General features: G+C 41.6%; 1 protein-coding gene across 1 annotated transcript; it reads right to left on the bottom strand.

The window, feature by feature from the left end:
- Positions 1 to 3689: 3689 nt before the first annotated feature.
- padi2 (peptidyl arginine deiminase, type II) lies at positions 3690 to 12569 on the bottom strand (the record flags this gene model as incomplete). The annotated part of the gene is made up of 16 exons (XM_083971183.1): positions 3690 to 3923; positions 4046 to 4186; positions 5564 to 5643; positions 5737 to 5830; positions 5972 to 6119; positions 6237 to 6388; positions 6471 to 6578; positions 7248 to 7359; positions 7563 to 7666; positions 8196 to 8386; positions 8644 to 8796; positions 9045 to 9162; positions 9601 to 9662; positions 9905 to 9974; positions 10222 to 10393; positions 12478 to 12569. 16 exons carry the CDS (start codon positions 12567 to 12569, stop codon positions 3690 to 3692), a joined length of 2031 nt encoding a protein of 676 aa, XP_083827309.1.
- Positions 12570 to 12847: the final 278 nt, after the last annotated feature.

Here is a 12847-nt window from a genome sequence, read left to right as displayed (position 1 = left end):
ATGATCTCTTCTTCTTCTTCTGACCATTCTGCGGTGGATATTTGTTGTGCTTTACGACAGCTTCATAATTCATCATGTTTTTTGATGGAGGGCACTTGTATGATGCTGCTGTTGGTGGCTCCACCTTTCACCACTCACCTGGGTGGATGAAAGGTGAAATCAAGCACTTTTTACATTCAAACTGTAGTTGTAACACAGTAAATCTATCAAAGCAATTAACATGAATTGAGACTCAGAATTGCCATAGTGCCCCAACCAGCAACATGCATGTCCACTCCACTCTTCTACTGCTGTTTTAGACCTTTGTCTCCAAATGCTCTCACTGTCACACACCACTTGTTGATTTGATGTCTGTGTACGGGTGTTTATACAACGGTACTGTGCATGGTGTAAATCTGCTTGCCAAAAACCTCTCCTCTGTACACTGGTGCCATGCTTGACATAGAGGTGTTCTCCCTGTGATTTGTGTTTTATTGAAAACCAGCCAACATCTCCAGAAGCAGTGCACATTGCTGATCAAGAGCCACCATTTCCTACTTTAATTGTCAAGTGTAATATATGTACGCGACAGAAGCACTACATTTTCAGAGTTATTCCGAAACGCTGACCTTTGAGAAACCCGATTAGTTGATGAATATGAATCACACTGTGACCCGTCTTGAAGTTGCCTTTATGATTGTCACGTGAGCTGCTTTGAAGGAAGGTCATATTTAAAGGCACAGCGTTGCCTGGTGGCTTGAATGTAAAACTAGGCAGACGTGTATTTATTTGTACAGATCTGTTCCAATGAATGAGGAAAGTGTGTTGATTCCTGACCATAGTAAACGTGTGTGTGTGTGTGTGTGTGAAACAGCTCGTCTTTCCTAAGATGAGCTTACTCCTGTTGTCAGTTTGTCATGAAGGAAAGGACGGATACATGGGAATGTTTTATTTCAGTGATGTAAGCAAAGCGGACATGAGATTTACTGTCTATGGTGAATCAACGACAGCAATTACAGTTTGTGAAAATACTAAAGGTTTTAAACACTGGACCAAAAATCAAAACAGCCTAAACACTGTATTCATCAAGCTGTTTCTAGCTACAAACCACCAACCAGATTTTCCATTTGACTCTACAGAATAAAACAGTGTAGAAAAATTATACAGGCACTATTGATCATAATTACACATTTGTGTTACAGCTTATCAAACTTGAGTTATGAAAGGAATTCAGATCATTTTCCTCTGGACTTTGGAAAATGCTTGAGTAGATGAAGTGTGCCCTCTTGTGGCTCTGTAATATTATAGCACATCACCATGTAATACCATTCATCTGTGCTTACACTGTATGCCAATGGCCGATCTGAACCATAACAAGACTGGGAGTGAATCTTCTATGTGCTTGATTCAAATGATTGTATTTCTGTTCTTGTTAACAGTTTGCTTAAGCCCTTGTTCAAAAGACCTGTAAATACTGCTTTACATCCTTTTTTTTCTTTTCCTTTTTTTGTAAATGAAATCAATAAAAATGTTTAATAAAGATGAAGATGTGTACAAAAGACAAAAGTCCCCAGTGTCATTTTTGCCACATTAACCCAACTGTACAGACTTTTCATTTAGTGTGGATTTTGGCGGCCCCTGTGGACGAAAGCGGCGGAATGAAGACTGCAGACGTTTGTCTGGCCGGCGCGTGTAGATTTGTTTTGGAAACGTCGGAAAGAAGACCGTTTCGTCAGTGGTCCGACCCGACCATGCCTTCCAGAGGTATAGAATTAGACTATCTTCACACTGATGGGCTCATTTGCTGTTGTAGGTAACAGAGACACATCAGCAGAAGCCAGAGACTTTTGCGTATCCAGTTAAAAGCAACGTACAGGGGCTAAAAAAGATGGCACTTGCTGCAAAAAGAAAAATAAGAAATCACATTATAGCTGCTGCACAGCGATGGGTCGGGTCCGGGCTATTTTTTGGCAACTTTAGGCAAATTATGAGCAACAAACAGGAGAATAGGAGTTTGGTGAGTTTTCGCCCATGGGAAGTATGATTTCCTCGGAAGAAGAAAGAAGAAGAATTCCTAGGAATACAATAGTGTCCTGGCAGCTTAGCTGCCCGGACCCTAATTAGCTGAAGACAGAGTTAAGCTTTAACAAAAATTTAAAAAAAATTCCTGGCCTACCTAAAGCTACCTCAAGGTGCTGTTTTCAAACCCAATCTAGAGCAATGGTTCCCAGCCACAAAGGTATTGATATTGTAAAGTTTAGTGGCTGAATCATTTGCAACTGTACGATTTTAGAGAAAAGATGTGAAGTAAAAAAACAAACAAACAAAAAAACGTTTACAATTAGATGATCTTTAAAAACATTGGTAAATCAATTAACTTTCTCAAGGCCCATCACTTAGATGAGCCAATTAACTTTTAATTGCTGCCAGTTGGACCACATTGTACACCTGTTTGCCATCTAAAGCTCTTCTCACATACGACGCGGTGTTCTCCATGTTCTCCATGCCAGAGCGCACCAGGACCCTGGCGCAAATCATGTGTGTGTTGCTGGGTGATTGAAACGGCATCAGGAAGTGTTTGTTTCCTCCATGCCTGTGTAGGGAATAGCCTATATGCTTTCAGTTCAGTCATGAATATTCAATCCTCATCATTAAAATAAAAAGTGCTCTGAGAACACAATGTTGGGAACTGTTTCTCAAGGAGTCAGATGTGGGCTGCCGACGTTTGAGATTTTCAAGTAGGCCGTGAGTTGGAAAGGTTGGGGACATCTAGTGTAATGAAAACAACCCTCTCTATCTGTTTGTTCAAAGTTATAGTCCCTAAGATTTTAACATTCAATCAAATCAACCCGTTTTTGTACCATTTATGGCTGGCATTTTCAGGGAAAGCCCTCTCAGTGTATTGACATTCTGCAGTACCTTTCTTTTATTTCTCAGCTGGCAGCAGCAGCTCTGGTCTCAAATCAGCCTCACATGCAGGTAGTGCAAATGATTTGTTCAAAAGAACAAATGTTTCGGGTGAACGAACTAAATGTAATAATTTCCTGGAACTATCCGTTCATTTCTCAGTTCAGATGAGTCGCAGGCGAATGTGCAGAGACACACGCACACACACTGTTAGTGATTCAAGTCATTGAGTGAAAAGAAGTGCTTTGCACATCACTACACACATGAGTGATTCGCAGGAAATAAAGCATGCATGAAATCCAGCATTACTGTTTCATGCTCACTCTATTTACACTGTGTCAGAGTTGTGTTAAGATGCTGCTAATGCAAAGTGATCAGTTCCTACTGTCGCAGATTCAGATCAGTGTTTAGGATAAGATTATGGGGATGATTTTTTTTTTACAGGAGACACAATTTAATGCATCACCTTTGTTAGGACGAAAAGCAAACTGCAAAACAAGACATCTGTAATTCTCTGAAATTTTTGTCAGTAGATCATTGTTGATTTTAGTTTTATTACTAAAGGCTGAAGCAGCCATGTGAGCTGTTTCGATGAAGACTTGCAGATGAAAGGCTGCAGCCCTCTATCTCCTCAGTGAGCTCTACACAACACTTGGTCAAATCGCAGCTGCAGTTATTATTAAGGGATTTCTTTGGTAAAATGGCTTTTTTTTTGGATGCAGTAATGTTTGTAGGCAGGACTTGAATGTTAGGGATCACAACTTTAACCCATCACCATCCACCACCATCCCATCAGTTTCTGTTCACATCTCCAGGTTCCACCACTTGAAGTCGAAAGGTTCCCTGCGGACATTGGAGCCACAGTGCACCTCTCCCAGCAGCTTGTGGTAGGAGGCAAAGTCGTCGATAAATGTGCAGCTGAGGTCCAGACGCTCCATCAGGGAGCACATCTCAGCCTCCAAGGCACAGCGTCCGTCCACTTTGGGGCCAAAGGGCTTTGGGATGCCGAGGTTTTTACCCAAAACAATCATGTTCACCTTGAAAAAGATGCAGCAGATGATGAGATTTACTCACTCAAAATGATGAGTGCTGTCATTCATCTGAAACTGGAAACAACTACTGGGAAATGATGACAGCTGAATAATAATTATGAACATACCATGTCAGGGTAGTAGGCCACTGCTCTGCACTCATCTTCCTCCTCCTGCACCAACTTGAATAGGATTGGCAGGTCAATAATGTCCTCTTCGTCCAGGCCCAGCTCTCTCTTCAGTACATCCCTGTTCCAGTCGATGCAGTTCTGGGAGAGAGGAGGCGGTATAAAAAGACATCGTGCACCTCACAGACAACTGGTTTTCAGACCACGTTTGTTTCAAGCACAAAGTCCAGTATGTGACTAATAGAATGAGACAAACATTTGCTCACAACACTTGGGTCATACTGCAGAGCTCAGTGACTCATAAGATGCCTCCAATATGTCAGTTGGTCAGATATCTGCTCTGCTAGATCTGCCCCTGTCAACTGTGAGCGCTGTTACAGTGAAATGTAACTCATGACCTACTGGAAAAGGGCCACAGAGTGCTATGGCACACACTGTGTCAAAACTAGACAGACTGTAAAAAACAGTGTCATCTATAGGTTTCTCAAGAATGCTTCTGAAGTTCAGAGTGAGCAGTTCAGCCACTGACGTCACCCAACCCCTGGCCTTTTTGGAAGGGCATGTGTGGAGCTGAAACTTTTGCAACCACAGCAGAATGCCCTTAGTTATGCAAAACTTTAAGGTTTAATAAAACTTTAGTATTTCACCGGCCATAAAGTCCTTATACTGGAGGAAATTAGCCTCAGAGATCAAAACCAAAACTGATTTTTGTACCAGGTTGTAAACATTTATTTCTGCTGTAAATATGAGCATTTCAACCTGGGATTCTTTGGGCACTGACTCACAAAAGGTTTGGTGTTGAGAGAGGACAAACTGCTTCTTGAAGCAAGATCAGCATGAGAACTGTCCATCAAGTGGCCAAGTGACAGGACATGACCGGGCAGAGGACGTCAGCTGAGTAAATGATCCTTCAGTGCATCCCAGGACGTGTTTACTTTCACACTGCTAAAAGAACTCAGCCACACGCAGCCAAGACCAAGACCAAGACCAAGACCAAGACCGCCTCCTAATGCGGTGAGAGCCACAGGGCCACGGATGCATCTGCAGTATATTCTTATGCCAACTTGTGATCAGATCACTGAAGGTGGATGTTATTGCCAGATCACCAATGCCAAATGTCTGCTGAGGTGTTGTAAAGCTCACCACCACTGGACTTTTTCTTCACTACCTGGTATTGAACACAATAACTGTCTGGGGCTGCGTTTCATCATTTAGCCATATCCCCTTAGATCCAGGAAAAGGAAATTCTGGTGTCACAGCACCCCGACTTTAGCCACATCCAACGCCACCTCTGGAATGAGCTGAAACGCTGACAGTGTGTCAGGCCTTATCACCCCAACATCAGCAACAGGCTCTTTTGGATGAATGGGAGCAAATCCCTGCAGCAAGGTTCCCAAATCCTGTTGTGGAAAGGCGTCCCACAGAGCGGAGACTGTTATAGCAGCATATTACCGCCCATCGTTTTGGAACTGAACTAATCTTTGACCGTCCCCTCTGGACTGAGTCTAACCCACTCACCTGGACGTAGTTATTTTCATTTCGGAGAGTCTCATCTTTAAGAATATCATCCACTGTTGTTCCTTCTTCATCTTTCAGACCTTTTTAGGAAATATTGTAAGAGCAACTGTTGAAGAATGACATGATGAATTTGTTCACTGCTAACATGCATATTGCAGACAGACAGGGCCTACCATCAAACATCTTGGCCTGTCCGTGACCATCTTTCTGTAAACCTCTGAACAGCTTGTAGGCGGCATCCGGGCTGGCCAACAGTAGGCGGAAGTGCTGTGAAGGGAAGCGCGAGTTAGGAATATAACAGAGGCAGACGGCTACTACAATCCCACAATGCACGTAACAGCATGTAAGTATCAGCCAGTAAAAGATGAAGGCCTCCTGCCTTCTCATCATCTCATGGTTTCTCCGTACCTTTCTGTCAGGTGCCGGAACAAATGTCATAAATTCATCAACGTGTCCGACAACCAGCCAATCAGAGAACAAGGCAATGGGCTCCTGAACCTTCTGAGCCCACAGGAAGTCCTGAACTACTTGGGTCATGTTACGTCCCTTTGTTGCCCTTAAAGAAATGAAAAGAAGCAGGTATGTCCACCAATCCTCCTTGACATGTTCTGATGACAACAATGAACTGAATGAAAAACTGCAGATAAGTCATCTCTAGATCTACTGAACCCACGTAGGAAAGGCCACTCCAATGATGATTCTGCCCAGGGGGTAGCTTTTCCCTTTCACTGTGACAGGAGGACTGACCTCCAGATTACCAAACGAGTCCAGACTGCTCACATCTCTTCTGCGGGCCTCCCTCGTCACGTAGCCAAAGTCTGGGCCCTGAGGACGTGGAGTTGATTAAGATAAGACACAAGCCTGCTATTATCAGAGCTTTTTCATTTACGAAAATCATTCAACCCACCAGCAGCTCATTATAAGGAAAGTTGTCGAGATGTCCATCTCGAGGGGAATCCAGAACGACAGGAAAACTGTGATGAGGTGAGTCTATGTAACCAAACTCCAGCTCATCCTGCAAACAGATCATACCTTATAGGCGTACACATAAATACACACATATACTCACAGATGTTGATGATTTAGATTGTTGTTCCTGTTTCTTTTTTTTTTCAAGTTGATGAATTAGATTATCATTTCTGTTTCATTTAATTTCTACCTGATTTCACTGTTTTTTTCACAGCTGCTAATGGGGATCCAATTAAAATAAACAAAAATACCCTGTGTGTTACATTGCTCCTGTGTTGTGCTTCTTAACAGATTAGTTTTTTTCTGTGTAAATTCATTATGTAATTTTTCTTTCTGTTGAAATGGTCATTATGAAATCTACAGTATTGACTGTCACAGTGTTTCCACATAAAGCTGACCTGATCCAGCACATTTCTTTGCAGCTGTGTTTTCTTTTTCCAGGAACTGTTTGCTGCTTATTTTACAGATTCATTCTTCCTGTTTCATTTAATAATGCAGTGATTGTGAAACCAGCAACACTGTAACTGTATTATTTACATGTCTGTATGACTGTCTGCATGACTGTTCTTCCACACAACCTTCACATGTTTTGCAATTACTCTAAAACACAGACAATCAATTCAAATGTAATTGTAAAGTCTTGTGTCAATGCTGGCAGGTGAAAGACAAGTAAGGCTAAAATCTGCATGAAAATGCGTTAAGTTAGTTTATCCACCTGCATCCAGCGATCTCCTCTGTTCATATACTGATGACAAATCTTCAGCTTGTACCCGTGTTTCTCAACAAGGTTCTTCATTCCTTTCAGGAACTGGTAGTTATCAGATGTGCTGAGAAGGTAATATGCAGGTCTCATCAAGTGATATTATGACAGTGGGTATGGGGATGTTCTGAATAGTCCAAAGTGCTGATACGTAGAGATAATGTGGAGTCATTTACAGGCACAACTTTCTTGGTAGTATGAGTTAAACTTGAAGGAAAATGCTGACAGATGCTGTCAGCACATTTGTATTATTTATCAGTCTTCCCTTACCTGCAGGTAAACACCTCCACAGGCTGCAGGGTGTTGGGTGTCATGATCCAGGGCGCCACTCGAAACATGACTTTGTCTGTGAAAATGGGCGTCTCAGGGAGACCCTGTCAAAACACAACAGACTGCTGAGAACTGCCAGCTAAGGGAAAAAGTATCCAAAACTCAACTCACCTAGAATGAACTAGTTCAGTTCACAAATGTTCCCACTTCTTTTATTAAGAGTGGAAGTTCATTCTTGACCTTGGAAATAGCATCTGACCAATCTAAAGGTCAGCCTGCTAACTAACTAAGGGCTTTGATATGTTGGTGAACAGACAGGGAGGCACAAAGGCAAACCATTAAAGGGATAGTAGCATTTTTTTTAAGTGGGGTTGTATGATCTACAAATAGCCCCGAAGTACTTTGATTGCAGTAGAAGACTCTGCACTCCTCCCGTTAGCAACACCAGCCCATAGCCCTGCCCAGAGATTTACAACATACAGTGTTGTGAATGGACCCAAAGAAACGGCCTGAAGATGTTTTTGTCAAGTATACATATAGCCTAGTTTACATCAAATAAGTAAATGAATGTAATGAAAATAATAAACTAAAGGCAGGAGATGAATTAAAGGTGTGTAAAACGGTGAGTCTTACTGCACAGACAGGCTCCAGGAGACTGAGGTTGATGCTGAGGAGGCCGTCAAAGTCTTTGTCAGGAAACCGGAGCCCCTCCACATGAAACATCATCTCTGCTTCACCACCAGTGTAAGGTACTTCCTGTGACAGGAGGTCACTGCTCAGCACCAGCGGGTAGTCTCTCACATAGCTGTATGAGAATTTCCTTGCTGAATTAAGAACATAAAAAAACATGGTTGATTACTACGACGCCTAATAGGCTTTATGTAATAATGTAAGACAGGAAATAAAGGAGCTTGTGTAAGTTCAGGAAGTAGTGGAGCTGTGCATAAAGCCTATATAGTAAAATAAAAAAAAGGAAGAAGTGTTTGAACATCAGAGTTACAAAATACCACAAAGACTTGACTGGCTGTCTGGATTACAAGAATGTTGCATCATCAGTTTGGGGTTTTTCATCGGTACTCACACAGGGCATTATTCATCATTTCAGGGGATTTGGCCATGAAGACTCTGACGCTCTCTGCGTCGCCCTGAGACATGTGCATGGTGAGCTTGTAGCCCTCTGGTAGCTTGGCTGGCCCTCTGGTCCGCAGCACCATGACCGACATGTCCTTCAGATCTGCATGTACATGTTAGTGTATTGCTCAGACCCAGATACATTTACCAGTGTTTATTCTAACATCTCAGAACTACTGGTTTATCCATTGCAAAGTGGTTTAAAAGGCATTTTTCATCACTCATAGAGGTCAGGATTTGTATTTCATCAAACGGATAACACCTCCTTCATCTGCTGACTTTGCAAAAGCAAATATGCCCCATAAAGACGGGCCAACAACTATTCCCTGGTGAGAAGGGACACGGTGTTACCTGACACTCTGGTAATACGCTCCTCCTCTGTGTCTGGTTTCTTCCGATAGCTCCACTCCGAGTCACAGTTGACCAATAGGATGGCTCCGTGCCCTTTCGGACCCCATTTCCAGGACCCCTAATATGTTTCCAACAAACCAGTAGTGGAAATGAATTTGATTGATAGTTTGGTTGAAAATATTTGAACTGTAATTTTGGTGGAACATCTTTAGGTGTCAGAAAACTTCACTGTGAGCATTTAACAGCCAAAGTTCATTGAACACAGAATGGTCTCAGTACTGATGGGAAAAAGTAGAGAAAAATCTGATGAGAAAGTTAAATGAAGCGACAAATTCTTGAGCGGTCTCCAACTACAGCCTGTTAGGGCTTGTCCATATAATCATCTTAACCTAAAACAAAACACACAGAAGCACCTAAAATGAAGTACATGCAGCGCAGAGTTTGTTTCAGTAGAATCCTATTCGGTTTGTGACACTTGTCGTGTTGAGAGCAACAAAAACACAAACTACTCTGTCATGGTTGTCAGACTTTACACTGCATTGTAGAACTGACTCACCTTATTAGGGTTGTCTTTCTCCACAACACCATCTCTGTCAGCATCCACATCCAAAGAGATTTCTGTGTGACACACACATTTTTCATATCAAACGCTGCCTTTGCATTATCTACCGAGTAGGAAAGCTACTGTTTTTAAAAGGCTGCTTATATGCACTGCATTTTTATATCACAGTTGTTCTGTACATGATCATATAAAAATATAGACTGTTCTCAGAATCAAAAAATAATGAGGAAAAAAATATTGGTTGTTATATGGTGTATATCTTATCTATCAGAGTTACATAAACGCTGTTTTAACTCACCAACTGCTGTCAGGTGCAGAAGTGCTTTCCCCAAGGTCTCTTTATCAGGCCCATAGTACCACACAGACAGCTTATAAAACAACAAAGGGACAAGTAAAAAACAGTCATAGAATGACAATGTCTGAGAGGAGCATGAGTGAGTTTTTGTTTCCGACTCTAAAACTGACTCATTTAACATTTTAGGAGAACTGCTGCTCATTCAGCCTCTTGGAAATAAAACCATAATTAGCCTACTTCTTATTAACAGCTCAACTCATTTCACAGATTTTGAAGTGACACTCTGATACATCACTCATGCACTGCTGTCCTATTCTTACCTTGCTATCATTTTCAAATGCACTGGCTTGGCTCATACTGATGAGCAGCACTGTGTTTGTGCCGAGTGGGACAAGAGAGAGGTGTGATGTCTCCTGAGGTGGGGGGCTGATGCTGAACTGAACATTGGGAGAGCACTTCACAGAGAAGAACTTGGAGCTGGGTGGGGCACTCCTGAGAGGAAGAGAAGCAGCACATTTGTGTTGCGTGTTAGTGCTGTGTTTATACCTTACAGACATACTGTAGTAAGCTTATTATGGGTATGCAAGAGCAGATATTTATTTATACACAAGTGAGGAAGAGAAATGATGTATACAGCCGAGCCACAAGTTCTTGTTTCATAGGAGATGACAAGTTAAAGCAGCAGTTGTAGTCAGTCAGTCTGTATTTGTCATACTGTGCAAGGCAGTAGAGGCATCCTGCTGAACTTTAAAAAAAAAAAAAAAAAAAAAAAAGACAGAATGACATAGAGGAGCAATATATAATATATAGTAGCCTATGTAATTTCCTTCATGCCTTTGGGCTGCTCCAAACCTTGAGAAAAACTTGGTCTTATGTTCTTATATAAGTCTCAGGTGCTAACATGCCGTCATGCCTGAAGACTAAATTCTGTTATGCCTCCAGGTTTAATCACCTGGCTGTGATACTGTGATACCAACACTGCTTTGCTCAGGAAAAGGCACCAATGTATAGTTTCAACTGAAGTTATAGGGGTTTTAAAGGTGTGTGCCTTTCAAAGCCCGTCTTGATTGACAGTATAACCATATGTGCACATCACACCATCAGTTTAATATGACTTATAGAGGTCTTATGTTTTGGAATGGACTACCAGATCCATTTCTTCTTATCCACTTTTTAAAAAGCAGCTAAAAATACATCTCAACTTCTCTTGAATGTGCCGGTCTCTCCATATCCCACATCCTTACTCTGTCTTTTTATGATTTAATTAATTTGTAATGTAATTTGTTATAGGGGTGGAACTTATGTACAAGCCAATCGGCTTCGTTCCCTCCGTGCACCATTGAATTTAAATGTGTGCTAAATAAATAAACTAAAATAAATAAATAAATAAACTAAAGCATCAATGCTCGCTGTATGTTTGCTTCTGACCAAACTGTAAAGTGATGACTGCGGTTCAAGTGTCAGTGATGGGGTTACTTTAACTGAGCTGCAGTGGAGTTATCATACTATAAAGAAAGGATTTCACATCAGAAATAATTATACATTTAGAAGATCACCTTTTGATTGATCTAACTGTAACTCTGAGAACTGTACGGACATGATTTAAATTGGAGGGAGTAAGAACGATTCTTCTTCGTTAAGAGACTTGAAAGACTGTGAATCTTGAACATTTTAAAATGGGGTCCTCTTACATGACAAGGCCTTTAGACTGGTAAATTCTTTCAAATGATATGAGAATCTATTTTTTGACATTACAAAAACCCCTCAGAGCCCCCGGAGGTCTGGGCCATGTGCCAGTCTCCCACTCTGCCTGATCGGTAATCCAGCCTTGCTCAGTTGTGTAGGCAGCCATTTGGCAGAATTTATAACCTACATTTCTTTGGTACTATAAAGTCTCTCCTGTTAGCAGCCACAACAGAGGACTGTTGATTCTCTCCACTGTACAAACAAAAGCCATTGTCACCAGGGTTTACATGCATATAATTTCTCCCACAGCTTTGTTGACACTGCAGTAAATTGTTTATTCAGTTCTGCAGCAAATTCAACCTTCATGAAGGTTTTAATATTCATTTTTGTTAAAATGTTGATGTTAGAACAGTGCTGATGCAACTTCATTTGTTTTAGACGTATGTGAATTGTATTTAGTTATGAGTGTTGTGTTTAATTTAGCTTTATTGACATAGGGTGGATGACATGGAACTGTAGTCTATTAGACTGCATTAGTTTTAGATACTGAACAGACTGACAGCTGAGTGTGTTTTATATAAATGAATCAATAGATGAATTATAATCATTTACCTGTGACTGCTTCCGTTTAATTACATTTTCATATTGTCTAGTGTCAAATTGCCAGCACTAAACTTAAAATTTACCACGTAGCACTTGAGTACGACATGTGACCAAAAAAAAGGAATAGAATAGAATAGAAAAGAATAGAATATGTTCACGTGAGAAAGTGAATGAGAGCAGAACAGATGTTTTTTTTAAACCCCAGCTGATCCGACACAGAGTCAGATTAAACTTTGTGAGCGTGAGAAAGATGCACAGAATGTAAATGAAACGAGTAGCCTACCTACCTGTTCAGGTTGACACTGTGCTCCGAGCCAACCACACATAACGCAGAGGCAGTTTTATGACAGTCTAGTCTGAGGGTGCGAGGGTGACTCATGGCTGCAGTCTGACCACCGTAGACGGCTAATCTCCTGGGTATGTGTGCCGTTATCAGGACGCAAAGACACAAGCTTGGCACTCACTCTGAGCGCAACAAGTGATTATATGGAGGCTGCAGGTAGTGAAGGTTAAGCCTCTTTACTGCGCTGATTGGCCAGCCATCGGCTATCCCCCACCCACCAGGCAGCCAGCCGCGGACACCACCACCCTCCACCCCTGACATTTATCTCTGCTTCTCTTCTGTCCATTGTCTGTGTCGCTCTCTGTTTACTCAGT

This window comes from Trachurus trachurus (genome assembly GCF_905171665.1).
Source record: "Trachurus trachurus genome assembly, chromosome: 5".
NCBI classification, from domain to species: Eukaryota; Metazoa; Chordata; class Actinopteri; order Carangiformes; family Carangidae; genus Trachurus; species Trachurus trachurus.
This window is presented reverse-complemented; position numbering and strand designations above follow the sequence as displayed.